This window comes from Acartia tonsa, chromosome 2 (genome assembly GCF_053477335.1).
Source record: "Acartia tonsa isolate MP-2025a chromosome 2, ASM5347733v1, whole genome shotgun sequence".
NCBI classification, from domain to species: domain Eukaryota; kingdom Metazoa; phylum Arthropoda; class Copepoda; order Calanoida; family Acartiidae; genus Acartia; species Acartia tonsa.
In genome coordinates this window covers 37,819,573-37,847,097 of record NC_137261.1, presented here as the reverse complement: position 1 = coordinate 37,847,097, position 27,525 = coordinate 37,819,573, and the positions used below count along the sequence as shown (strand labels likewise).

The 27,525-nt window shown below is 32.8% G+C and overlaps 1 protein-coding gene across 1 annotated transcript; it reads right to left on the bottom strand.

The window, feature by feature from the left end:
• Positions 1-358: 358 nt before the first annotated feature.
• LOC145312536 (uncharacterized) lies at positions 359-27,063 on the bottom strand. Its single transcript, XM_080151791.1, has 17 exons — positions 27,022-27,063; positions 26,588-26,653; positions 7,538-7,678; positions 7,249-7,386; positions 6,634-6,775; positions 6,218-6,286; positions 5,850-5,995; positions 5,660-5,767; positions 4,383-4,480; positions 3,840-3,961; positions 3,408-3,503; positions 2,920-2,995; positions 2,444-2,559; positions 1,915-2,010; positions 1,513-1,572; positions 894-949; positions 359-447 (listed from the first exon to the last, which is right to left on the bottom strand). The coding sequence occupies exons 1-17, from the start codon at positions 27,061-27,063 to the stop codon at positions 388-390; spliced, it is 1,632 nt and encodes a 543-aa protein (XP_080007917.1). The 3' UTR covers positions 359-387.
• Positions 27,064-27,525: the final 462 nt, after the last annotated feature.

The following is a 27,525-nucleotide window of genomic DNA, read 5'->3' as shown; positions in this document are numbered from 1 at the left end:
TGCCAAACCATTAACATAAACAATAAACAGTTTTAATTAAAGGCTTTTTATTGGTCCTTTCTTAGCTACATATTTTTTGGGGTAGGTTTATGTAAGAATGGATATAATATTATTACTGGATCTTAAACCAGATTTTTATATTCTCTAATAAAGTGAAACTCACAGCGGGCTAAAATAACGATACACTCCATCCACCCCCTTTACCCCATCCCCTCCCATCTTACTAGGTAAACGAGCTCCGTATTAGCAACCTAAATTGAGGATACATTTTCCCCACTCATTATATCCTTTTATATTTTACATCTATTTATTTAAGGTGTTTCAGGTCTCAGACCAACAACAAGCATCTTTTTTGCTTTAGATAATTTTTACACAGTTTAAATGAACTCAAATGTTCCTGGAAAGCCAGGCACCCTGACCCCTGATCATTTGTCTCATCTCAGCCTGTTCATCAATAAATGTTCTTTTTTAATTCATTATTTTTAGTAGCAAAGATACTCTTTTATAATTCACTTTGTCTTTACGTCAGTCCGTCCATCCGACTGTTAGTCACTATTGGAATATTTGTTTTTTTCTCGGCTGATACTAAAGATAGACAGCGGAAATTTTCAGCAAGGATTCCAATGAACCAAAAAAATGCTAATTTTTATAAGATTTTCTGATTTTTTCCATATTATCTCTATTTCTTTATCTTTTTACAACAATTTAGTATCTTTGCCCATCATTGTTTTTTGAGCTTGGTTATTTATAGATGTTGTCATCCTTGTTAGATAATAAATTGAAGAGCAAATATAATTCAATCGACCTAAAAAAAATATTATTAATGCACTGGCTATTACCAAAACTTAAATTATTAGGTAATTTATCCACGATTAAAAACATTTATTTTCCTGAGAGTAGCTTGACATTGATGCATACAACTGTGGAGAGTATGGAACCATTCCTCTACCTGAGATTAATAATTTAATTCTCTACTATAATACTCTACTTTTCTAAATGATTTTCTGAATCAACTTTTTGGGTTACTGCTCTGAATATTTGATAAATTTTACATTCCATTATTATTTACTATTTACTTTCTAAAGAAGGAGTCAACTTCCAAAAAAGCGGATGCACAGACCTAGCTATTTATGAAAAGCTTCGCCTTTAATAATAATAAATCTGTGTCAAATGATTTGCTGAAATCAAACTGCTGAAATTAAAATTTTCGTAGTTAAAAAAGGGTAAGCAGCAAAGAACAAAAAATAAATGTGGACAATTTGATATTACGAAACCATCCACAAGTAGATTCTATTCTGGATGCTTAATGGTATTGAGAATGTTTGTTAAACAAATCAGCTGTCTTTTTGAATAGCAGCTGAAAAATTCAAATTTTCTCTATAGTATTATGGACTGAAGAACAGACGGACAAAGTGCACTATAGAGTAACTTAGCTACTAAAAATATCAAAGAATATATTAATGCTTAAATATCATAATTATTTGTGTATATTAGTTGCTAGGACAAGTATACCTGGAATCCAATCCAGATTCAACTCTCTGATCCAGGTTTCTCTCATCATGTTAATATTTACTAAAATAGGTAAATTATGGATTGAAGGAAGAAAAAGGACACTCTGGATAAAAAACGTTGAACCATATCACAGGATGATAAAAGTTAATTTGTTTTATTTGATTTAAATTTAAAATACAAAGCACAAATAATGAGTGTAAAATTACTTAAACACATTGAACACTTAGCAAAGAGATAGATGTCAATAGAATAGGTAGGCCAAAAGCAGTGACATCTATCCCCATTTGCTAGGGCACTATAGACAGCTACAAAAAAAACATTAATTTTAAATTATTTGTAAAAAAAAAACGGAGGTTGGGGGTTTAATGCGCGAATGCACTTTGAGGATAAGTACCAGATTACCTTGCATTTGTGAGAACCAGGATGCAGAATACGTGAAATAAGTTGACCCACCATAGCTGGAATGACTCTCCTCTCTTTTTAGCTTCATACTCCGATCTAAAACATAGAAAATATGCAGGGTAAGCAATTCAGCACAATTCAATTCAATTCAAATTATTTTTAAAACTATAAATTAAATATTTTCAAATTTAATTTATCATTTTTTTATTTTGACCTTTTATAAAATTGCATTTGATGCTGAAATCTGAAGACGAAAAATTGAAAACGAAGTAGCTGGTTTCGTCGTATTTTCACAATAGCTGTTCTCCTTTTTCTAGTCCCTACGGGATGGCTCTACTCCTTCGGGGCAAATTTCCTAACCCTGCGGGGCAATCATTAACATTTACCTAACCTAAAATAACCTATCAAAAGCTACTGTGAAAATAAGACGAAACCCACTACTTCGTTTTCTTTGCATTATCCAAAATGTTCAAAGTATCGGTCATATATAAAACTTTAAAGTTTTTCAGCGACAAAAAATTAAAATTACCGAACATGCATTGTGGAACAGAGTCCGGTGTAAAAAGGCCACTGGCATAATCACAGGTATACACTGGAGCTGGTGGGGAACTGAACAGGATACCATCTGGACAAGTCAACACACATCTGGATTAAATTTTTGTTATTTTTAGTGTATGTTTGACATAACCGTTACAAATTATTTTTCTCAGTTAAGATAAACGTCAGATTTTGTTCAATTATTTTACTGTTACTGTTATGTGTCTTTATTTTTGTCGGTATGCTACGCTTCTTATGGACATAATTGTCGTTGTTTTAGAAGATAATGGTTTAAGGTTCATCTAATAATTTGTAAAAAAAAATTGTATATGTATATTGTTATTAAACATTATATTTTGTTAAACAAATCTTAGATTATACAAAATGACGAACTTTCTTTTCTACATTGATGAATTTGCCAAAATTATATGTTCATTCAATTCAAGGGATTTTTTTTTTTAAATTGACCTGTATTCCAACTGTGAACTAGTGCAGTTATATCCTCCATTAAATCCCAACTTTTCCGGGGAGCAACTCTTAGAATCTATAACAATAATCGGGTATAGTCCCTTTCGTGACATCGCCTCTTAAGGGACGTTTCGTCGTATATTCACAATCACCTACATTAACCTATCAAAAGCTACTGTGAAAATACGAAGAAACGCCCCTTAAGAGGCGATGTCACTACTTTGAATCATTACTCAGATTCGGTTCTAATCCAAGTAATTAACAGAATATAAAGTAACGATTGAAAATCCTTCCCAGGGTTTGGCAGCCGCACGTAAACCGCGTGTAAGACTCATTGAAATCTGCATATTATAACTATAAAATGAAGCTGGATGTCAAACCTGTACCCAAAAAGACAATCCATCTATCGGATCTTTCATCCTCAAAAGCGAGTTTATATTTCTGGCATATATGCGTCTGAGGCGCGGCTTCCGAACCCTGATCCTTACCGTATTGGCATGCAGGTCCTTTAAACTGTCTTGAACACAGACAAATACCAGCACTAACACAGGTTCCTCCATTTTCACATTCAGGATCACAATAAGCTAAATTATTATTTTACTTTAATTCCCTCAGTTAAAAAAAATTACACTACAATTTAGTTGAAATTAATTGGACTTTTTAAAACATGATGGCTTTAAGTATTCCTTTTACAAACAGGTATAATGTGAAAGCATCACATATCTACAATCAAGTCTAAAATTGTAAGTGTGACTGTATTAACTTATCTGTACTTGATTTATACAGAATTTTTGTGCAAACTTCTAAATAATGTAAAATATTTAATCCGTTGTTACTCTATGTTTTTTTTACGTTTGTATGTCTGGTTTGTTGAGCTTCGATTTTATGGAAGTTGTCATCCTTGTTTATTAAATGCTTACATGTACAATCAGGAATGTTAATGCCTCCATTATAATGCCACACTCCGCCCTCACACTCCAGTTTTATGGTGTCTAATTCTCCAGGGAAAAGGTTACCAGAAAAACATTTGGCTGTACACTCCCTTTATATCAAATTTTACATTCAATAAATTATTTTCATATCATTGACCCTTTTAAGAAGAGAGTCTGTCTTAACGAGATAACTAAATAAAACCTACGTATTATAATTTACTTTTCAGAAAAGTTTCTTAACCCGTTTTAATGAATTAAGCTCTCTCCCATCCTTCCTCCATTTAATTGTTGCTTTCACTTCTTATTTTAAAATAATATCCCACCCCTTCCTCATATTTTATTTTTTGCAATACATTTCTAGCCCAAGCAGAGGCGAACCAATCCTTCAAAAACCTTGCCCTCGGGATACTATCACCTAAGGGCTCATCTTACCTTTACTTAACCTAACTTCATATAAAAAACATCAAAAATGTGTTTTCAGTTTGTGGTAAAGTTGCAAAATGGGGGAAACCGCCTAATATAGATTTTTACCTGGAATCACAAAATATTCTAGAATTTTTAGGGGCTGGAGGGTATTTAGCACACATGGGCTCTGCCAGGGATTCACAGGACTGTCCAGTATAACCAGGCTAAATAAAAATCAATTTATTGGTTGTATTTTATGAACATGAAAAAAATATTTATATTTTTTGTTAATTTGATCAGAAACATGCCATGGTGAATAAGCTGATATTACTAGATGTACAGAAGTTATATATATGTATTATGACCACCATTTAAGTTAGTGAAGTTAACCTAAAATTCACTGTGTCTGTCCGTCTGTTAGAAATGTGATGTGTTTGGCTGTTATTCAAGATGAATTGGCGAAAGATACCCTTTCAAATGAGCATCTATTCTGCAACCTACTTCGTCCGTCTGTCAGGCTACAAATCACATATAAATTTTTATGATGGTTTCACGACTTTCTTCTATCTTCTATTCTTATATAATTCTTTCTCTTTCTCTTGCTCTATAATTTTCTTTGTCCGTTATTCAATCCATTTTGTCTATTTTTGGTCCTTCGCAAATAATTAATGTTGTCATCCTTGTTTATTATCCTCCATTTTTTATGAGGAAATAAACTAAAACTTAAGGTGACTTTTTTACCATGTGTATCAGAGGGCTGAACCCTTTTCCAGGGGGGTAAAGAGGGGGGGGGGGTTACACCTCCTTCTGTACGCCTTTGTTTTCGTTTTTGGAAATAAATTTTTTTTAAAGAATCATTCAATTATGTATTGTAAATACATTTTCAGTGTAAAAGATGTACTTAAAAAAATACTGAATATATTTGATATAAATAAATATTCTTGAGACATATTTCTTATTTACATGTTTCCTTTCACTTCTGCTATCTCTCTGCATACAAAATAACTTACTTTATACCTGTCAACATTTTAAACATACATAAGCTGCTACAGTTTTATTCACAAAGTTTATCTTGGAATATGGAGTACAATCAGTATAAATTTGGAATACATGACTTTATTCTAAGAGGATGGAGTACAAACAGTATAAATTTAGGTTACCTGGTAGCTACATTGTCCAGGACGTACACAAACACCATTATCCTGGCAGGTTGGATTACAAATAGTATAAATTTAGGTTACCTGGTAGCTACATTGTCCAGGATGTAAACAGACACCATTATTCTGACAGGCTTGAGTACAAACAGTACAAATTTAGGTTACCTGGTAGCTACATTGTCCAGGATGTACACAGACACCATTATTCTGACAGGCTTGAGTACAAACAGTACAAATTTAGGTTACCTGGCAGCTACATTGTCCAGGATGTACACAGACACCATTATTCTGACAGGCTGGAGTACAAACAGGCAAACAGTCGGGCACTGAACTTACAACTCCTGTCTGGGTGTCCTAAAAAATAATTTGATATGCATAAGATAAAAACGCATTAAATGGTAACTGAGATCTTAGAATAAAAAAATAATTTTGATACCTGCCATTGTCCATTTTCACATCGCATAACAATCCTTTGGCGGCCATCTGGAAGTGCATGTCCAGGTTTACAGGTAACAAAACAGGATCCAACTCCGCGGGCACACTGCAACGTTGATTGGCTTGGCGTTGGAGGGTTACCACATCCTAGTAGAAAACTATCTGAATGCAAAATAGCTTTTTTAACATCATGTTGAGAAATTGTTCCCCATGAACTTTGAGAATGTTAGTTCAACACAATACAATGATTCAAAATCAATAAAGCATAGCTTTTTTAACTTTATAAACCTAATATCATAAAACCTCTCCAACTTAAATCTCTTTTTTCCAAAATTATTTTGTAGTTATTGTTTTAAAATTAACATTTACCTCCAGAATACTTTCCAAGATCTCTAAGAACAGAACTCATTTGTATGTTCTTGAATACGTTCTGTTGCACTAAAAATAAAAAAAATATATTTATACACAATAAAGCTAAAACTTCAGTGATAATTGTGAATAGTTTACCAAGAATGTAAAGTATAAACCAGGCCTTATATAGCATACATATAATGATTAAAATATCTGGGACAAACGTCTATATCACACACACAATTATTACTTTGATTGAATAACCTTTGTCTATAAGCCCGTTTAATTCTGCAGAAGAAGAAAATATCTCGACGTCTCTAGTAATGATGCGATTTGGGATATTACTAAAAACCTTTCTTCCCGACTACATGTAAAGATGGCTTTTTTCTTGATAAAAGATTTTTTTTGGAAAACAAGAATGATAATGTGCATACCTGTATAGGAAGAGGAACCAGAAACCACAAATGATCCCTGACTCTGTATTTGTCCGTGGTTTTGCAGTTCACCTTGTACATGACCTTGCACAAGGTTGCCTTGAAGATTTCCTTGAACCTGACCGGCAAGATTAGCTTGTCCCTTTTTTAGCAATGAAATATTTATTTAGCCTAAATATCATCGTTTTGATATTTGTGTGAAAATATAAAGAGCAAAATAAAAAAATTTTTAGTTAAAAGAATGTTATCAATTCTAGGGAACTATAATCTTTATTACAAATAGGTTTTTGGTGTTAAGCAAACAAGATGGAGATTTATGGTCTAAATGGATTGTGCTTTTAAGGAGAACATCCTTTATTTCTTCCCCATTGCAGGCTTTTAGACGTTATGAGCGCAGTCGCTAGTGTATAATAATATCTTCGTAATTATTTTAAAGGGGGAAATTGTAATATTTGATAAATAAAAGCAATGTAATGATTTCTGCTCTTTTTTAAGCGTAGTATCTAATATTTGTAAATCTTCAGTTAAGTTTGTAGAATTTTGAAGAAAAAATCATTTAACAAAAGTAAAAGGCACATATTCCATTTTCCCCAGCTCAAGAAATATTTTACATGCCTGATTTTGATAGAAATTATTTCCCTGTCCCAATAACTGATGGACATTAGGAACTTGGGACTGACCAAGAAGTTGATGTACTCCATGACCCTGTCCTTGTCCAAGTATCTGTTGCATGCCCTGGATATTGGACTGGCCCTAAAATAAACAGGGATCTTAAGAAATAAAACAATTGACGCTAAAGTCATATACATCCTCATTGATGATGATCAAAATTTCCCCTTCTGTAGATTAGAGTTTTAGATTGAAAATTTTGTACACTAAATAAATGTGTCAGATTTTACTATACCTGAATATGACTTTGTCCGAGTACTTGATGAAATCCTTGAAGATTTGCCTCTCCTTGATACACCTGCTGAGAGTTTAATTGATTTTGAGGCAGATTAAACACAGCTGCATGGCTAGAATCTTGTGGTAGGTGTTCAGGTGCCTTAGGTAAAAATAAGATACATTATTTTTATTGAAAGCAAAATCTTGCAGGTCAAAGCTTTTTAAATCCGTTGATTTAAAAAAAAAGTTTGACTGTCTGTCTGTTTCGAGAGATATCGCTAACCCCTGAGCCTATGTGGCTCTTTTTACGGCCAAGCTTCTATAGGTCTCGGAAAGGTTTTTGATTATTCAATCACTAAAAGAAAAAAAAACACCAAGATTTTTTTTATAGTAAGGTTTTCGCCCCTTTATAATTTCTTACAAAGCTTATTTAAATAATAATTATTTGTGTATTTTTTTTCCTGCATATTGATTTCATCATGAATATCATTATTATAATCATCATATTGATAATCTAAAGTGTTATCATTGGACTGAACAGATTTCGCCTTGATTTTACTTCTTATTGATTGGTAATTACAACAATCCTAGCCTTTAAACTTATTCTAGACTCCTGAATTTTTAATGTTCAATATTTGTGATCTTGCTTTATAGCTCAATTTGTCCGTCCTTAGTCGTCCGTTCCATAAAGATGTTTGGCTTTTAGTTTATCTTACCATTTATCATCTTTCTAGATTTATATTGTTTCAATACATTCAATAAAAGATATTTATTTTTTACAGTCAGTTGTAATTTCAAGATTTAGATCAATGATTTATATAAAAAATTTATATATTTAGTGATTTTAATTAAAATCATAGCGTGAAATTCCTGAGGTCCATAAGCAAGTGCAAGTTGAAAAATCCATCCTATGAAAATAAAATAATTCATGTTGCTGTTTTTTCTTTTACAACAGCAACATTAAATTTTCAATTGTGAGGACAGTTTTGCACTGACTATAAGCTTATATTTGCACAAAATATAATTTGCAATATGAACCATGCAAATGAATATCTGATTAATACATGTGTGTGATGGGTAGGTCTCGGCAGCTGTAACAGCACATTTTAAGCCACGGCCGCCAAATTCTCTAAAATTTGCAACCCCTTGTAATAAAACAATAATGACAACATCTATAAAAGGCTCTGACACGGTAGGACAAACGAAGTCTAAACAAAATTGTAAGTAAAATTGTTGCAAAACTGCTTAAATACAGGATTTTGTTTAAGGACATCCTTACATTTTTAGGACTTGATTATAGAGATGCTTCACTTTAAACATTGTCCTATGTTTTAATAGGAATTATGATTTCAAAATTAGATGAATAGGATAATTATATTACATAAAAAATTGTTGTTAGAAAGGTTAATAAAGCAGCATGTTCTAAATTGACGTAAGAATTATAGACATGCTACGCTAACTAAATCGTATCTAACTGTTACAAGAATCATCATGCTAAGTTTAAAATCGATAGGACAATTCTAATATTTTAAATTAACGAAAAGAGCTAACCGTTCCAGACGTAATGGCGGATTTACCCTAATTATAAAAAAGCTTCACTTTTAAAAATCCAAACGCCACTCTTGATAAGCGTAAATAAAAATTATGACTGATATCGGATTAAAGCAAACTATAAATCTGAACGGTCTAATTTTTGACAATAAACAAATACAGACGAGCGACACTTTTCAAGTTGAACGACACCTGCCTTAAAATGGGCAGCTGCCAATGCTGAGCCTTGATTGTGGGTGTTTGTGTGCTATCCTATATCGCATTTTGTATTTATCTGATCGATTAGGGTTATTTGTCAGGCATAAAAGGAAATAAACTTTAAATATAGAATTAAAACTTGGGTTTTATTATAATATTTGAGAGTTTATACAATAATGGGTTGGAGGAAAGTTGCAAGATTTTAATGTCATCTGTTACATGTAAAAATAGAATTTCAAATATATGTATATGTATAAAAAAAGGGGTATAGTTTTTTCCACGACATCCCTCCATAAGGAGCGATTCTTCGTATTTTTCACAGTAGCTTTTCTCCTATTTCTAACCCCTGCGGGGGGCTCTAACCCTGCGGGGCCAATTACCTAACCCTGTGGGGCAATCACCTAACACAATATAACCTAAAATAACCTAGAAAAAGCCATTTTAAAAATACGAAGAATCGCTCCTTATGGAGGGATGTCGTGGAAAGGACTATACCCAAAAAAAGAAATGTAGTTTAGTCTTTCTCCCTGAAATAAATTAGAAATGTTATAGTTTTACACAAATTGTTATTTCCTATTTCATGTCTACTCGTGTATATTTGGATAATCTAACAAGAACAGTCTTTTAGAGTAGTAGGCGAAATGAGTCTTGCTTCAATCAAGCCCTGTGACCTGCTATGATTGCAGCTGTTACCAACATTCGAATAAAATATTTCTAGATTTTATATAATTTTACTAGGTAAAACCTAGTATTTAGACTTATTATATTTTTGCAATTCCAAAAACAAAAAGGTTTCTTTATTTCTTGGCTCGTTTTCAAATTTACTTGACTCGACCAAATCAAAAGCTTAAAGAACATATTTATTCATGTACATATTATTATGAAAAGGATGACAACATCCATAAGTAGCGAAGCACAAAAGAATCAATGGAATACGGACGGGAGATCTGAAAAGCATTTGTTAAATTCAATATTTACATTTTGTAGCATGACTGACAGGCCGACGAACAAAGTGAATTATATACTGAATTTTCATTGACATAGAAAATAATGAACATCCACCGCCAATCTTAAATAGCAGCTGAGAAATGTCTTTTTATGTGTTTCTTTTACTTTCCTATAGAGTTACCGTACATTTTTAATGGAAAAAATTGTATTTTCTTTTTTCTTACACAATTATCTTGTAATTTTTACTGTAAACACACAAAAGAAAAAGATTCCTATGTGACAAGATTGTTAAGAATTCTAAAAATCTTATTTCATATACAAACACATACATATGTACTGGGTGCGCCACAAAAATTGCCCGACAAAGCATTTTTTGGGAAATTGTAGATGGTATTATGTTTATTTTTGATATTCATATAAATTAACATAAATATATAGACAATAGGGATTGACAAATAAGTTTTGAATTGGTAGGGAAAATCCTTACAATTAATTGCAGACGCCTATTAAATAGTAACTTAGTGAATTAGGTTATACTAGCGGCTTCGCCCCTAGCCTCTAGGGGCTTTGCCACAAGAGATGACAACAACAAAAAATTCAAAAAAAAAATAAGAAGAATTAAAGAAATCTTCTACAAAAGAAATCTTCTACAAAAGAAATTTTCTACAAAAGAAATCTTCTACAAAAGAATTCTTCTTCAAAAGAATATTTCTACAAAAGAATTCTTCACCAAAAAAAAAAAAAAAAAAAAAAAAATAAAAAAAAAAAATGGGGGGGATTTTTTTGTTTTTGGGGGGGTTGGGGGTGTCCCACCCCCCAAGAAAATAGCTTAAAACCACCGCAGGACCAATAGGTATATACCCTGAAGAGTAGAATCCATTCGGTTCAGTGGTTACCGAGATCTTAAGCTTCAGACGGACAGACGGACAGACGGACAGACAGACGGACAGACATCGTTCTACTTTGTATTATAGATAACCAACAAGAAAATCATAGTTTTAAAAGATTTAATTAGTGGCTTCATTTCTGGTGCTGCCATTTATTTTGAAATGCCTAAAAACAATTTTTTTTTTTTGGGGGGGGGGGATTTTCATTTTTGGGGGGTTCAGAAGAGTAGAATCTGATCAGTTCAGTGGTTACCAAGATCTTAAGGGACGGACGGACAAAAGGACGGAGAGACATCATTCTACTTTGTATTATAGATTGACGGACAATGTAAAAAAAAGATGCTTATCGGTAATTTTACTAAGTGTCTAAAATTATCAGCCATGTGACATCATAAAAATGAGGGATTATCCATCTCTTTCTTTGGTTTTCTTTCCCACTTATCCTCTCATCTGTCTCACTTTTATGACGTAACATGGCTGTTTTTGAGACACTTTAAAAAGTTACGCTTATCGGGGGAAACACAAATAAAGGATGAACCATCTAGCATAAATACTACCAGAGATAATTAGAAACTGATTAATGAATGGGCTGTAGATTACAGAGAAGCTATGCTAATGAAACATATTTTTTACAAAAACTTTTGAACAATTTAAGTGACACTCCATGTAAAAGGTCATTAAACTAGAATACTACAACATTTGAATTTAAATAATTTTCTCATTGTCTTTAACAGCAACAGTAAGATGATTACAATATGTTTCTGGTGGATATGTAAATAAACTTTGCATGGGCGGGCGGGCCCTTGGGTGGAGAACAATAAATTCTACCCCTAATTGAACATTTTCATACCAATCTTTCAGCCCCAACCCGCGACCGTGGCTTAACACACGCATCCGCTTATCGTCGGGGAGGTTAAAGGGCGAATATAGGTTGAATATAATATGGGCTCAAAAAAACCGTGCAATTCCATAGATTATAAGTAACTTTAAGGTATTGACATATCCAAATGTATAAGTCTGTTATAGCTTAAAACCTGAACATTCTCAGGATAAATTTATGTAATAAGTGTGGTTCCCTAAGAACTCCAAACACCCTAGCATCACACAAGGCTTCGGTATAAGGTTGAATTAAAAAGCTTTCGTTAAATAATAGTCGTAATAAAAGTGGAAACCAGTTATCAATCTATTTTTTTGTATTGTGGATTGTTTCTTCCTTGACAATATTCCCCAACAAAGTGTAAAGTATATGAATTTTATTTTTTAAAAAAAACCTTTACAGGAGAAATTTTATTTCATGTAAGTATGAAAATTATATGGTAATTGTTATAATTAATTTAAAGAGGACAAAAATAATAGGTGAATAGTGTTTTTTTTCTTATATTTTTTTCTGGAGAAAATCTGGCGATCGGTGCGTTTGTGTGTGTGTGTTGAAAAATGCGTACTAGGGTAATTATATCATCAAGAATTAATCATTGATCTTTATACAGAAAAAAAAACTTTAAAACGTATTATTTACCCTAGTAATTACTCCGGACGCAAATTGACGCAAATTATTTTATGCTTTTTAAAAAATCAATAAAATAGTATATAATATAAAAAAAATAAACACTTTAATTATCAATTAAGATGCATGCCAATGTAATAATCAATTGAACTTAAGAAAACTAGTCAAAAAAAGTCTTGTAAAGGGGTAAAATAAACGATTTTGTTGACTTTCTCATTTATCATATGTTGAAGTAAAAGCAAAAATTGCAAAATCTACTTAAGGATTTTTTTGATTTTTTAAATTTAACATAGATATTTTAAAAGTATGTAATGGCACCTTTCATATAAGCTCATATCATATTGAAACTATATTCGCCCTTTAAGAGTTTCAATCTCGGCTCGACACCGCGCCATAGCTAAAGACGTTAAAAATTTAGCTATATCAGAAGTGCGACATCAATAGACAGAGTAAGGAGAATGTCTAGGCCCAAAACAGGCACCACACTTATTACCACACAAAGTTAGGACTTCCAGTGCAATTAAAGATTTGGTTGTCTGTTGTGTGTTTCCTAATACCCGAGGTGTTTGGACAGAAAAGAATAAATATAGCTTCCCTTATTAATCCTTGGTTGTTGGACCTGAAGTTAAAATGGAATGAACAGCAGCCCTAGTAGGAAATTTAGCAACCCCATTTGCTGTTTATGAAGAGGGTTTATTGAAATTTTAAATGAGAAAATTCTTAGTGTAACGTTGTTCCTTTGCTTTGTAAATGCTTTTTCTTGTTTTGCAAATTTTGTAATCTAATATACTTGCAAGTTAGACTCAACATGTAGTTTCTATGGTGACCCCTAAAATGGTGGGTCCACGTATTACGTGCATGACAAATATCTCGAGTTTTTTCCGTCTTAATTTCTTACGACTTTTATACAGTTTTGTATTGTGGGAGGCGTAGTTAGACAAATTAGTTGGGGGGAAAGTACAAAGTTTATACTGAGTTAACACTTTAAGGACAATAGGGATGAAAAGTAGAAAATGTTATTTATGAAATAAAAAAATTATATTTGAATGTTGTATATTAAATAATGTATATCATAAATTAATTTTGAAATGGTTTATAGAAAAGTAAAATCTTTAAAGGTTTAAATATAGATGTAACAAACAATATGATTCAAACGGCAGATTTAAAAAACTTTCAAAATTTCAACAATTGGACATGAGGGAAGTTAAAGACTTGAAATCTGATTTCTTTTAAAGCTGAGTAATAATTATTTAACGCATCGTATTATAGACAGCTTTCCTCGGATATTAAAAATGAAAAATTATCAGATTAAACCCCTGGAGGCCCTCCACAGTGCAGTGGTGAGGTAAAGTTTAGTAGCCCCGCTGAGTTAGGGCCCCCTACACGGGTAAGGTTAGGTTAAACAAGGTAAGGGCTCTCCTCCACAGGGATTAGTTTAGGTAAATTTAAGTAGCTCCACAGGGTTAGGGCCTCCTCCAGAGATTGAGTTACGTTTAGTTAAGTTAGTTTAGATGAAATTGAGTAGCCCCATAGGGTCAGGGCCTCCCACAGGGTTTAGATTAGGTTAAACAAGGTTAAATTAAATTAGGTTAGGTTATATTGAGTTGTCCCGCTGAAATAGGGCCCTCCACATGGGTTGGGTTAGGTTAGGTTAGGCTATGTTAAGTTAGTTTAGGTAATGTTAAGTACCCTTGAAGGGTTAGCACATCCATAGGGGTTAGGTTATGATAGATTAAGTCAGATTAGGTTAGGCTAAGCTAGGCTAGGTTATGTTAGGTAATATTGAGTAGACCCGTTATGTTAGGGGTTAGGATAGAGTTAGGTAGGGTAGGTTTAGTAAGATAATCTTGGGTAACCCTGCAGGGTTAGAGCTGCCTCCAGGAGTCAGGCTATTTTAGATTCAATTAGGTAAGGTTAGGCTAGTTTAATTAATATTGAGTATCCCAAAAGGGTTAGGGTCCCCTGCATTGATTAGTTTAGGTTAAGTTAGGTTTATTTAGATAGGAATAGATAATATAGAGTAGCTTCGCAGGATTAGGGCTCCCTGCAGGGTTTAGGTAAGGTTAGGTAAGGTCAGATAATATTGAGTAGCCTAATGGGTTTGAAACCTCCGCAGGGGTTAGATTCACTTTGGCTCAGTAAAATTAGGTTAGGTTAGGTTTAGTTATGTTAGTTATAACAGAAACCCTCCAGGATTTACCCCCCTTCCCAGGGGTTAGGTTAGGTTAGGTTGAGTTAGATTAGTTTAGGAAATATTAAATAATCCTGACAGGGTTAAGGCCCTCCAGAGAGGTTAGGAACGGTTAATATTATTGGATATAAATTTGTGCATATACAGTAAATTATAATAACATTATGATTTTATGAAAACATTCATAAACAACATCTATAAATGCAAAGATCTGAAGTGGTAGGTCAAACGCACATCAACATTTGTAGAGTGTAAAACTGCTTAAATATAGGATACTGTTTAACCCTTACAGCTCGGGCCCCAATTCCCACCTTAATAGATCGGGGGGGGGGGGGCTTTAAAAGCCCCCCCCTCTATCTCGGCTCCTGTTACAGATAAAGACGTAAAAATTTTTTCTGGTGGTTCATGTGTATTTTTAGAGAAAATTACTTTTTCTAGTCATAGCAGCCAGGCCGCTCCTTAGCCGCTTTTTAGCGGCCAGCCGCTAAATTTTAAAACAGCTGTAGAGCGGCCAATTTTGCAGCTAGGATGACCAAAATTTTTATTTTTCATAACAAAAAAATTACTTTTTCTGATTATCGCCAAAAAACGGCAAATAACGGAAACCGCCATTTTCGGCGGTTACGGCGGTAAAACGGCGGTTGGCGGCGCCGATTAATATTTTTATCTGTTTGATGTTGCTCAAGGATTTACCAAAAAAATTTATAGGACTCTAGCTGTAATAGAAGCCACGATATTCATGATATATGTCTGTAGTAAAAGCCGTACAATCGGTCATAAAGTCGGTCAGGGAGCGGTCAAACGGTCATAACACATTTTTTCTCAGAAGGTCATTGATATCTAAGTATTCACCAAAAAAATTTTAGGTTTCTCCTTATACACAAAAGTCATAATGTAGAAATTAAGATTTTTTTAGAATTTTTTTCTAATTTTGGTGCTACCCAACCGACTTTGACCGGACACCACGACCGACACAGACCAGATATCCTAATAAAATCAACTCTTGCCGACGTATAATTACTAAACTTAAAAAGTCATGAAGTCACAGCACTCCATCTTACCTACAAAAAAAATGAGATTGAAAAAACTAGAGGGGGGGGCTCTTGGAGCCCCCCCCCCCCCCCCGATCTGTAAGGGTTAAGGACATACTTACATTTTTAGGACTTAATTATAGAGAAGCTTCGGCTAAAACACTGTACAATGTTGTCTTAGGAATCATTATTTCAATTATCGCCAACTATCGCAAAAAAAAATTTAAAATCAACATGTTTGAAATGGACATACAGAAATTCTAGTAACATTTACTTAACAGATGCTATGCTTCCTAAATCGTATTTGACTTATATAGGAATCAACATACAAAATTATTTAATTGATAAGAAAAAATGTCTAAATTAACAAAAAGAGCTAACCGTCACGGCCGGACAGACAGACTGACCGATCGACCATAATTATAGAGAAGCTTCACTTTAAAAATTTCCGAATTCATTATTTTCAATTTATTTGTAATTTAGAGTGTTTGCGGTGTTCTTTGCTCAACTAGTCCCTTTGAGGAAACCATAATTTTTCCATAAAAATTTAGCCATCTTTATTATATAGCAGTTAAAATCTTTAGCTTTTTCAAATACCAATTCTTACAGACGAACACATTAAAATTTTGAGTTATAGAGTAGTTCTAATTTGTCTTAACTAAAGCATTTGTTTAAAGTCAAAAATATATAACAACATTCATTTTGTATGTTTACTCACTGAGAACTATCGCCAAAATTTCAAAGAATTTAATTAAACGAAAAAATCTAAAAATTATTATTGATTAATATAATCTCGAACGGTTGTTATTAAATTATCTTTTAAAATTAAATTTCTTTTTTCTTTTAAAAAATCAATACAACAATGTACCTAATAACATTGTGTACTATTATCAATTTGAATGTAGAATAATAGAGGCGTTTCAAGGGGGGCGTACCAAAAAGTGGTTAATTCACCACCATTAATTAAACAGTTTTGAGAATAAAAATATAAAAAATATTGATTTTTTATACATGTATCATATTTTATTTCTGATTATCTTTCATTTCAACAGTAACGGGTGACTTTAGCTTAGGCGTCAATTTATTCGCAGAATATAAAATGTGTTCACTTTAAAGTAAAACGAGGATGACAACATCCATAAAATCAAAGCTCTAAAATCAGAAGGAAGAACAGTCAAACAATAAATTACGAACATTAATTTCCAAGTCTAAACAAAATTGTACATACATTTTTTGTAAAATTGCATAAATATAGGAATCAGTAAAAGGACATACTTTCATATTTAGGATTTGATTATAGAGATGCCTTGCTTATAATACTTTAACTTATTTTCCTAGGAATCATTATTCCAAAAACCAGATAAAAAGGATAAACAGCATCTTTTAATGGAGTTACTGACTTTCTGATAGATAATATAGAGTTGCTACGCTTTCTTATTCGTACAAAACTGTTCTAAATTGTGCCTAACTGTCATAGGAATCATTATGAAAAATTCGAAATTGATATGACAATTCTAAAATGTCGATTTTAATTATTATTTCATACAAAAAATGTTGTCAAAAAAGTTACAAATCAGCATGTTTTAACCCTTAACAGTCGGGCCCCTTGCCGCACCTTAATCAGTCGTGGGGGGGGGGGCGTTCAATGCCCCCCCTTATTATCTCAGTTCCTATTAGAGCTAGAGGGCTAAATTTTTTTGTGCAAGTTCCCTGTGTTATGATGAATTTCCGACCTTAAGTAAGTCAAAGTCAATTTTTGCTTCCTTCACCCTTTTATTTAACAACCTTTGTTTTTAGGTCCTTTTTTACTTAAAAATTTTAAACGGCTGTAATTTTTTTATTTTTGAAGCTAGAAGAAAATTTTTTTGCAGAAAATGTTTATTTTTATGTAAATTTTATATTTGAAATATCAAAACATAAATTTCAGCGGCAGCAGCTATATTTGGCAGCTGCCAGCCGCCGCAGTCGGCGGTCGGCGGGAAAACGGCGGCGGATCTTTATGAAATTTTAATACATTATGTAGACATGTAAGAAAAGCTTAAGTTTAAAGTTTGAAGTCTCTAAGTCAAAAATTGCGGCCACAGGAGCCTTTTAAAGATTTCTGGAGACCTGGAGGATCAGGACCTGCAGGATCATACCTGGAACCTGAAATTGACTTGAACACCTGTATTTAATATGAGGATGTACTACTAAAGGATATTTTAGTATTTTGGTAAGATAAAATGCTTTGTTTAATTAAAAAAATATTTTTGTTCTTTACCTGGATGACTCTGCCAGGTTTGCTGGCATCCTGTGCCCGCCAGGATGGAGATATTCAAAAAATTCCAACTCTCAGTTATGTGTCATACCCACACTTAAAAAGTCAAGCAGTATGGGCTCTTTATCTTTCACACACAGAAAATGAGATAGAAAAAACCGGATGGGGGGGCGTTGAACGCCCCCCCCCCTCTCCGACCGTTAAGGGTTAAATGAACGTACAGACTTTCTTGGTAGAGTTGCTACACTTTCTAATTCGTATGGACGGACGTACGGGCGGGGGGACCGATCAAAATTATAGAAAGGCTTTTTTTAAAATGTTTGCAGGAACAAATTGAGCTGAAAAATGAATCTTTTATTTGTTTGCAATTTACTCTATAATTTAAAATGTCTTTTAGTCCGTCTAAAAGAGTGTTTGTTTTATAAAGAATTTCTGTATTTCCTACCCTTTTACTTTAGTATCGAAGCTACTCTATAATTCAAAATGTCCGTATTTCGGTTGGAGACAAAGTGGGGGGAACGTGATTTTCTCGGCTCCTATGACAGATAGAAGGCTGAAACTTTTTGTCAACATTCCCAACACTAACGAGCATAATTAACTTTAACACATTCATAGCGGTCGGACTGCTTTTTAGCAGGTTTTAGGCTATATTTGTATTTTTCAAATTTTTCACCATAACTTTGGTGTTTATGGTCCGATTTTCAAATCTTTTTTAGTTATTGATATCTAAATTAAATCCAGCAAATAATTTACTTTGGCCGTTGGTATGTCAATCATTATAGAAAATAAAATAAGGTTTTGTGTTTATTTTTTCCAGTGAATCTTTTCTTGATTTTAAAGATTACTCTTTCATTCTATTTGTATGTATTCCCATCCACGATTTTTGTGCCACGCTACTTATGGATGTTGTCATCCTTGTTAGGCCCTTTTTAAAGATTTTAAGCTGCTGTAGTTTTCTTTATTTTTGAGGGTAGAAGAGCAATTTTTCCAAAAAAAAAAGTTTATTTTGTATTAGAATTCTCAAAATATAAACTTCAGTGGTGTACTTGGAAGCTGTCTGCCACTGCAGTTAGCGGTTGGTGGGAGAATAGCGGCAGATTTTTATGACATTTTAATATGTCATGTTAACATGTTAGTTTAAGCTTGGAGTTTAAAAATAAAATTATCTTAGTCTAAAAGTGCTTTCATAGGAGCCATTTAAAGTTTTATGCAGGTCATACCCAAAACCTGAAAATGACTTTAAACCCTATATTTTAAATTGATATGGACTTCTATAGGATCTTTTAATATATTGGTAATGTAAAAAGCTTTGTTTAAGTAAAAAAAATATTTTTGTTCTTCACCTGCATGATCCTGCCTTGTTTGTTCGCATCCTGTAACCCCAAGGATGGAGATGTGGACTCTCACACATAAAATTAGATAGAAAACATCTGAGGAACTCTAGAACAATGGTTTCCTAATAGTTTATTTGTTTGTTTTATCAAGGTAACGACTTACGGTCGGAAATTTTTTAACAACCAGGGAATATGCACACAACCTTCTTGCTGTAATAGAGGATGATATAAAAGGTTAAAGGAAGCGTTCAATGCCCGTCCCCCTCCTCCCCACTCAAAAACGGAAGGGGTAAAGCTACCTACAACTGCCATTGTTTTCAAAAATGATTATATGAATGGTGTCAAGAAGTTTCAGGTGTCTATCTTGAATAGTAGCTGAGAAAATCACCTTTCCCCTACTCCATTTATGACAAAGTTAAGTATAGATGGACATTTTGGAAATAGAGTAGCTTCGCTACTAAAAAAAAGTGTCATGACATCCTAGAAGTAACTCGAATTTTTACATTAGTTTCATACGAAGTTGTCTGCGATGTCATCGCTAATTTTTAAAATCAAATTGATATTTTTGTTATACAAAATTAAATTTCTTGATAATTTTAATTGCTTTTTAATACAGAATGTATATATTCTAAATATAAATTAATTTTGTTTCTACTAAGGCGTTGCAAAATTTTAAGTTCGCCAAAATTGAGATATGCCAGAGAGCCGGACCCACCATTTTAGGATTCACCGTTTCTATTTCATTTTTTGCTTCTTTTTGATGACTTAAACTTGACATTTGATAATGATTTCATTTTCTATCTTGTATACACTTTTTAGTCTTCTTTCCTACGTATTTTCTTAGAAGCGAAACTGCTCTATAATTCACTATGTCCGTCCGCCGACGGTCCTTGAAAGAGATGTTATTTTCTCGGCTTCTATTAAAGATAGAAGGCTGAAACTTCTTGTCAACATTCCTATTATTATGTCTTACATAAGTTTTTATTTATTCTTTAGATTATTTATCCTTTAATTTTACACTTTTTTTCAGTCGGTCTTACTGAACTTTTCTTCCCTATAAAAGAAATACCGACATAAATTTTTAGAATATATGTCATTAATGTATCAGCTATGACTACTATTTATCAAAGCTTTGACGTCAACATAAATAACAGTAACTGATATAATTTGAAAAATTTTATTTCAATATTATGTCAGCCCCGACCACCTAATATTATTAAAGCCATATGGTCAACACAAACCATTGAAATTGCATGTAGGGAGAATGTCGACAGTTTTGATAGGGTATCCATCCAGGAATTCAAAGGGTTAGACAATGGCCGATTTATTGATGTACATCTCCAATAATGATACACAAAATTACCCCTTCTGTAGAGTAAAATTATTGATTGAAACGTTTGAACTCTCAACTTAATAAACAAACCAATCAAATTCACTTAAGTCCCCAAAGTTATTAAGCCAACCAATAAGAAAACGTTACTATAGACTTTGGGGACTAGAGTAATAAACAGCCCATTGCCTCCCCTCTCTTTCTCTGGTATCCATCCAACAATCCTCAGCAGTCCAATACCTATACCCTTTCCTTGATACTGTTTTGTAAGAAGCAAAGCTGCTCATTAATTCACTTTGTCCGTATGTACATATTTTTACAGAGAAAGTGTAATTAATTGGCTTATATAAAAGATATTAAGCTTAAAATCTTTTAATGACCTTTTCGCGCCCACTCTAAAATTAACGCACATCAAATATTGAAGACGAAGAAAGTCCCTCAAAAAATCAGCATGTTACGTCATAAAAACGAAGGATTATCCATCTCTTGTTTAGGGGTTTTCTTTCCCATTTCTCCTCTCCTCATCCCTCATTTTTATGACGTCACTGAGGGACTTTCTTCGTCCTCCAAATATCGCGTTTTGCAATGGAATGGAATTTTTCATCCTTGGTAGTGTGTAATTTAATAATTTAAGCATGTTTTGTGCGATAACATTTCTACATCCAAACATTAAAGTCATCATTTATCTATCATTGTACATTTTTAATGCAAACCCTCTCTAAAGTTAATTTATTTTAAGCTTCTATGTTTAAAGAGGAGGGGGGGGGGGGGGAATTGTACTCCACTTTCAATGAAGTTTAAAATAAGAAATAATATAATTGGAGGGATGGATTAATTTTTTCTAAGGGAGATTACTTTCAGAAGATTGCAACTCCGCTACCCTTCTCCAACTCGCTACCGTGACACATATACCATCCGCTCATCTTCATGGAGGTGAATCTGGCACAACTCCACGTCATATCCAAAGACGTTAAAAATAGTTCCTATTGCTACTGTGTCAGATGCCCGACATTAATAGTTAGAGAAGAGGGAAATGCCTTGGCCCCAACCAGGAGCAATTCATTATCATGCACAGATAATACTTCCATACAAGGGTCATGCAATCCTTGGTTGTATGATCTGACGTTAAAGTATCATGGACAGCAGCCTCACACGTATTTAACGTCAGTGACAGGTACTCTTCTCTTTTAAATCCTTTCTTGGACTTACAAGAAGCTTTACTGTAAAGGAGAGTCAGATCGGTCCAGCAGTAAGCGAGATATTTCGGTACACATAGACAAACCGACATCCTATCAATTTTGTATTTGCATAAAAGCAAAATTCAAAAGTATAATTCTGCCATATTAAGGGCAATTTTAAAATTGAACAAAAACAGTCTCGCTACGTCTTGCTAAACATTTAGGACTTACGTAAAAGAGTGAAGTTCTGCTCTTGTTAATTTAGAAATAAAGTTTGCTTTGTTACCCTTTTAGGGGTAAACCCGTTTTTGTGTACTTCCAATAGAATCTTTTTTTTTTTGGGGGGGGAGGGGGAGGGTAAATTTAATATAAAAAAATCTCCCCCCCCCCCCCACCCCTTTTAAAATACCTTCTTAAGTTCAAAATCAAAAGTGGAATGAACGATATCTCCTTGAAGGAAAGCCACACACGTATTGAATAAAAGTAGGAGGCATAGAAAAATCTGTGTTTTCCGAACATTATTTTTCAGAAAAGGAAAAAAAACTTTTCGTGTTTACAATTTCATCATATTTAGAAATCCCTAATGTGTTACGTAATAACAAGGACGAAGGAAGGTTTTTGAATAAACTTTTATGCTACTATTTTATCAGATACTTATCATATGTAGATTAATAAAATTTCATGGTTTTTATAATTTTAAGAAATAATATACACAGGACAACCACAATCTTTTTATAAATTTTAATAAATTGCGTTCATAACAGTAAAAAAAAAGATGTGAAGAAATTTAAAAAACGGATAAAAACAGTCACAAGAAGCAGAGTACAGAATAATCATGGCTGGACAAACGGACAAAGTGAGTTGTAGAGAAGATGTTCAGTAATCATACAAAAAGCGAGGGAAAGAAAGAACAAGTGACAAATAGAAGATCATAGATTATGTATAAGTAAATATTTAAATATACACATCAATTAAATCTTATATATTATGAGAATTTATATAGGGAATCATCTCAAGAAAAAAATTAAGCTTAAATGGGAGCTGAGCAAATAAAGTTTACCAAAAAATATTTCAGACAGACGGACACTTGAATTATAGAGTAGCTTTGCTACTAAAAGACGAAGAAATAGACAGAAACGAGGGGGGGGGGGCGTAAGAGAAAAGGCTGTCAGGCATCGAAACGAACATAAGCACAAACAGTCCGACAATTCAGAATTTAATAGTAGTTTCGTTAATAACATGTCTATAAAGAAAGCCTATTTTTTATTTAGTTATTATCCTTCTATTTTTGTGGTTATATAAAGTACAAGAAATTTAGAAAAACATTTTACTTCAGCGTGATAAAAAATATTCCTTAATTAAAAAACAAACATGTAATGCAGACACAATACAATGCATGAACATTAGAAACAATACTTAAGGTTTAGAGTGGTCTTTTAATTCTTGAGTAGTATATTCACTTACCTCATAAAAGGTTATGAAATGATTATGAACTTCTTGCTCGTTAATTGGTAACCTTTTTTATTTTTCTTATTTTTTTTATAAAAAAAAAGGCAGTTTTCAAAATAAAATTGTAACCTTAACATAGACTCTGATAAAAGTAAAATCCAACAGAGTAATGAAAAACTTTAAACTTTTCATACTACTATTAGCCCTTATTTTACCTCGTTTTAATCTTTTGTAGTAAAATTAAGTAAACATTCTCATTCAATGAAACCTCCTATGACCTATCTAGTATTTTCTGTCTCATGTATAAAGGCATACTTTTTTACTTTGACACAATCTACAGTTTGCTTTCTCCGACAACAGAAACCTTTCTTCTCAAGAGAGGGGGGGGGGAGGGAGTTTTATAAGATGAGATGGGGGTGGGAAAATAGAGAGAGAGAGGGGTGAGAGGTGGGGGAATACAGCTGACTCACAAAATTCTACTCTAGTCTTAGTTGCACAGATTCTTACTTTCTGTCATCAAGTGAATTAAATTTTTGAACAATAAAATATTTAACTTTCATTGTGAAATAGTTTTTTTTTTTACAAACATTTAAGTTATTTTTATAAAGATATGAAAGTTATATTCTAGTTTTTATTTTATAATAGATAATAAGGCAAAAAGTCATTGTGTTAGTTTTAAATTATTAAGGGCATAAGATTCCCCGAACTGAGGAAGTGTGCTTTGATAAAAAGAAGGCTTTTGACACTGATGGGTTATGAAAATTGCAACCAAATTCGTTTTGAGAATTATAATTTGCTTAAGTTCATTTAAGTATAATTGCATCATTTTGTGTTATCACTTTTTTAATGTAGTGGCTTAGCACTTAGCTCAGGGGCGTTCAAGCTTTTTTTGGGGGGGCGGGGTAAAATTTTTTTAAGGGGGGAGCAATTCATTTTTTGGGGGGTAAAATTGCGCGCGAAGCAAAGCTAAAATTTTTTTTACCCTCCCCCAAAATATTTACCCCGGGGGTAAAATCTGCTTGGGGGGGGGGTAATTACCCCCCCTGTAATCTGTTGGCAGGGGTAAATTTCTTTTACCCCCCACCCTTAAAATTTACCCCTGGTGTAATTTTATTTTGGGGGGGGGGTAATTTAAATTTTATTAAATATTTAATATTAAAAATGCGCGCGAAGCGCGCAAAAATATTTTTTTTTAGGGATTTTTTTATTTGGGGGGGGGGGTAATCCCCACTTTACCCCCCCCCCCCCAGTGTGAAAGTAAATCCAGTCAATGGGTTTTTTGTTTGTTATTTTTTATTATTTGCTTCATATGTGGCGTTACAAGTGCTGCTTTGCCATTTTATTATATTTTATGGGGGGGAGGTTGGCAATCTTTTTACCCCTGAGGCAAATAACTTTAAACCTATTTGGTATATTCCCTAAAAAGCACAACTTAATTGGTTCAACGGATAACAAGATCTTAAGGGTTCATCTTTAATTTTAAATTTCATTTATTTCTTATCTCGAAATCATTTAGAAATTGCAAATATGAATGAAATACCCAATGAAATATTTCATCTGTTTATGTAAAAAAAATCTGATCGATTTGAATTTCTGTCAATCAATAATACCGGCCTAGTCTAAATCTCAATTTTATTTTAATTTTTTTATTTTTAAAATAATCAGATTGCTCTAATATTTTTTAGACAAAGAATTTTTATTAAGTTTTATTTATTGCGTTGAAGTTTTGGAAAAATCTTTGTTTCTTACCTCAAACTTGATTTAATTTAGAGTTTAACTTTAACTCATTATGAGTCATTATTTTTGGGTGTTTTTTAATTTTGTGGAATCCACTTATTCACTCATTATATGTGCTATCATCTGCGTCTAAGCTAAAGGATTCTAAAAGATAGAGGAGGCGGGGTTAGGATTCATCCAACAAAAAAAACTATTTGGCACCTACAACAAGATTCATTGTTATAGTGAACCAAATTCTTCAGAAATCCAAGCTTTTCATTCAAAAGCCTAAATCTTGTTCATAAGGAATTTCGCTTCAATTTATCTATAGATCGTACATACAAAGACAGACTTATATCCAGAGGCGTGCAGAAGAGAGTGTGTAAAAGTAAGGGGGTGAATCATAGACGTCCAAGGGGGGGGGGGGTAAAGGGGTGATTTATCCCCCCCCCCCCAAATGAATTTAAGGGTTCCGTAGGCACTCCCAAAATTTTGGATTTTCAATTTTTACCCCCCCCCCCAAATAAAAAAATGCCTCTATAAAATAAAGATTACCCCCTCCAAATAAAAAAAGCTTGGACGCCCCTGGGGTGAATACATCCCCTTTGACAAAGGTCTACAACCCAATAATATAACCCCATATTTGTCTATTTTGGTTTAATTAAGGGGGGTGACAGAAATCTTAAAGGGGGTGTAAACAACGTGCACTCCAATGCTTATGTCATTGTCTATCATATATTTAAAACAATTTACCCAAAATAAAACTGATGTTCCCGCCCTTGTGTAGATGTGTATTTGAACATTGTGAACATAAATGTTTCACAAGAAATTTACTTTATGTATTCTCATAGAAAAGGTGGTAGGTCAATAGATCCAAGATTGTTTTTTTTTGTGGGTTTTTATAGTTAAAAGTGTAAATGAAAAGGTATAATTTCATATTTAATTTTGTTCAAACGCTTATTTTAATCTACAGAATGGCCAAAATTGTTTATTCTAATGGATGTGTACATTAAATTATCATCCCTGCAGATACCCTGATTTAATCAGTATATTTGTTTATTCCTTTTCTCTTGATATATGGAACAAAGGGATGTACTGAATTTTAGTTTCCGAAAGTGTACCTAGCGTCCGCGTCCTATCTCAAAATTTGCTACTAGCTAAAAAAGCTTCAAACTTCCAAAAAAATCAAAATTTGAAAAATTAAAATTTTGAATATATAATGTATAAATTGTTTTACATCATATCGCTTTTCCCTTTGACCGGAGTAGCTGAAAATAGCGTTTGCAATAATTGGGTTATCTGCTGTACAACTTTGGAAATTAGGAAAGAAATAGGCAACCCATTTTCAGCACATCAACAAAGGGGTAAAATAATATCAAACAAAACAACAAAAGTTTGGACATTTTTTTAAAAGTTTACGTTCGTTTGTCAGTTTTTGGTTGCTGTTTAAGATTTTCAAAGATTTCCTACACATCTTCTAGAATATAAGTTTTACTTGGTCCGCAAGTCTTTTGGAAATGCTGTTGTAAACATTGAACTCATATGGACATTGCTTTGCTGCCTATGAATGTTATAATCCTTGATAATAAAGTAAAAGCAAATTTAAATATCAATAATTGACTAAAACAAATTGTATAAAAATGATTTTCTGAAAAATACTTTAAGTAAATATGTAGTACATTGTTCTATTTTTTGCCAAAGGCATACAATGCAATGTAAATGCACATTTATCAATAATATGTTTTACCAAAGCAAAGTATTTTTAATTCATAATTAAAAAAGGTATAAATAAAAGTATAAATATATCACAAAATTATCTTTTTTTTTAAATATATTCTTAAATAAAAATTGTACATAAAGATAACTGATAATTTACAGTGCCATTATGATCCTGGGCTTTATAATCCTTGAAAATAGCATAAAACTTGCCTCGGGTCCACAATTAGCTATTTTAGGATTTTTGGCCACCATAATTTTTTCCTACTGTGTTCTGAATTTAATGCCCGTTTTGTATAATATTTGTACGCTATAAACCTAAATGTAAATCTAATTTCAATTTTAATATTTGCTATTATAACAAAGTACATCCCGGTACTGTGTGAACACTGTGTAAAACCAAAAATATGGAATTTCCCCCTCGCTATGTTCTATATAAACTATATACATAAAGTAAAGATACAGGACATTTCTAGATTACGCGAGATCAGACCAAATTTTGCCTTATTTTCTATGTTTATACATAAAAGCTTAAATATGAAAATAAAAAATTATCTTAAAGATAACTTTAACATAAGGTTTATTACATTGAATTCTTCTTTTTTTTTGGTTTAATGATTTATTTAATGAAAACTTATGCAACTTTTAGGGGAATTACACATATTTCTGACATAATTATATGCAACGTCATATCCATTTTTTCATTTTTTAATGACA

What these genes read in the sequence shown, in the direction of transcription:
- LOC145312536 (XM_080151791.1), bottom strand. Translation starts at nt 27,063, where the DNA reads ATGGTGGCCAAAAATCCTAAAATAGCTAATTGTGGACCCGAG. An exon ending in TAACATTCCTGATTGTACAT is followed by an intron (nt 3,504 to 3,839) that starts GTAAGCATTTAA and finishes ATAATAATTTAG; the next exon opens with CTTATTGTGATCCTGAATGT. An exon ending in AGTTCACAGTTGGAATACAG is followed by an intron (nt 2,560 to 2,919) that starts GTCAATTTAAAA and finishes AATTTAATCCAG; the next exon opens with ATGTGTGTTGACTTGTCCAG.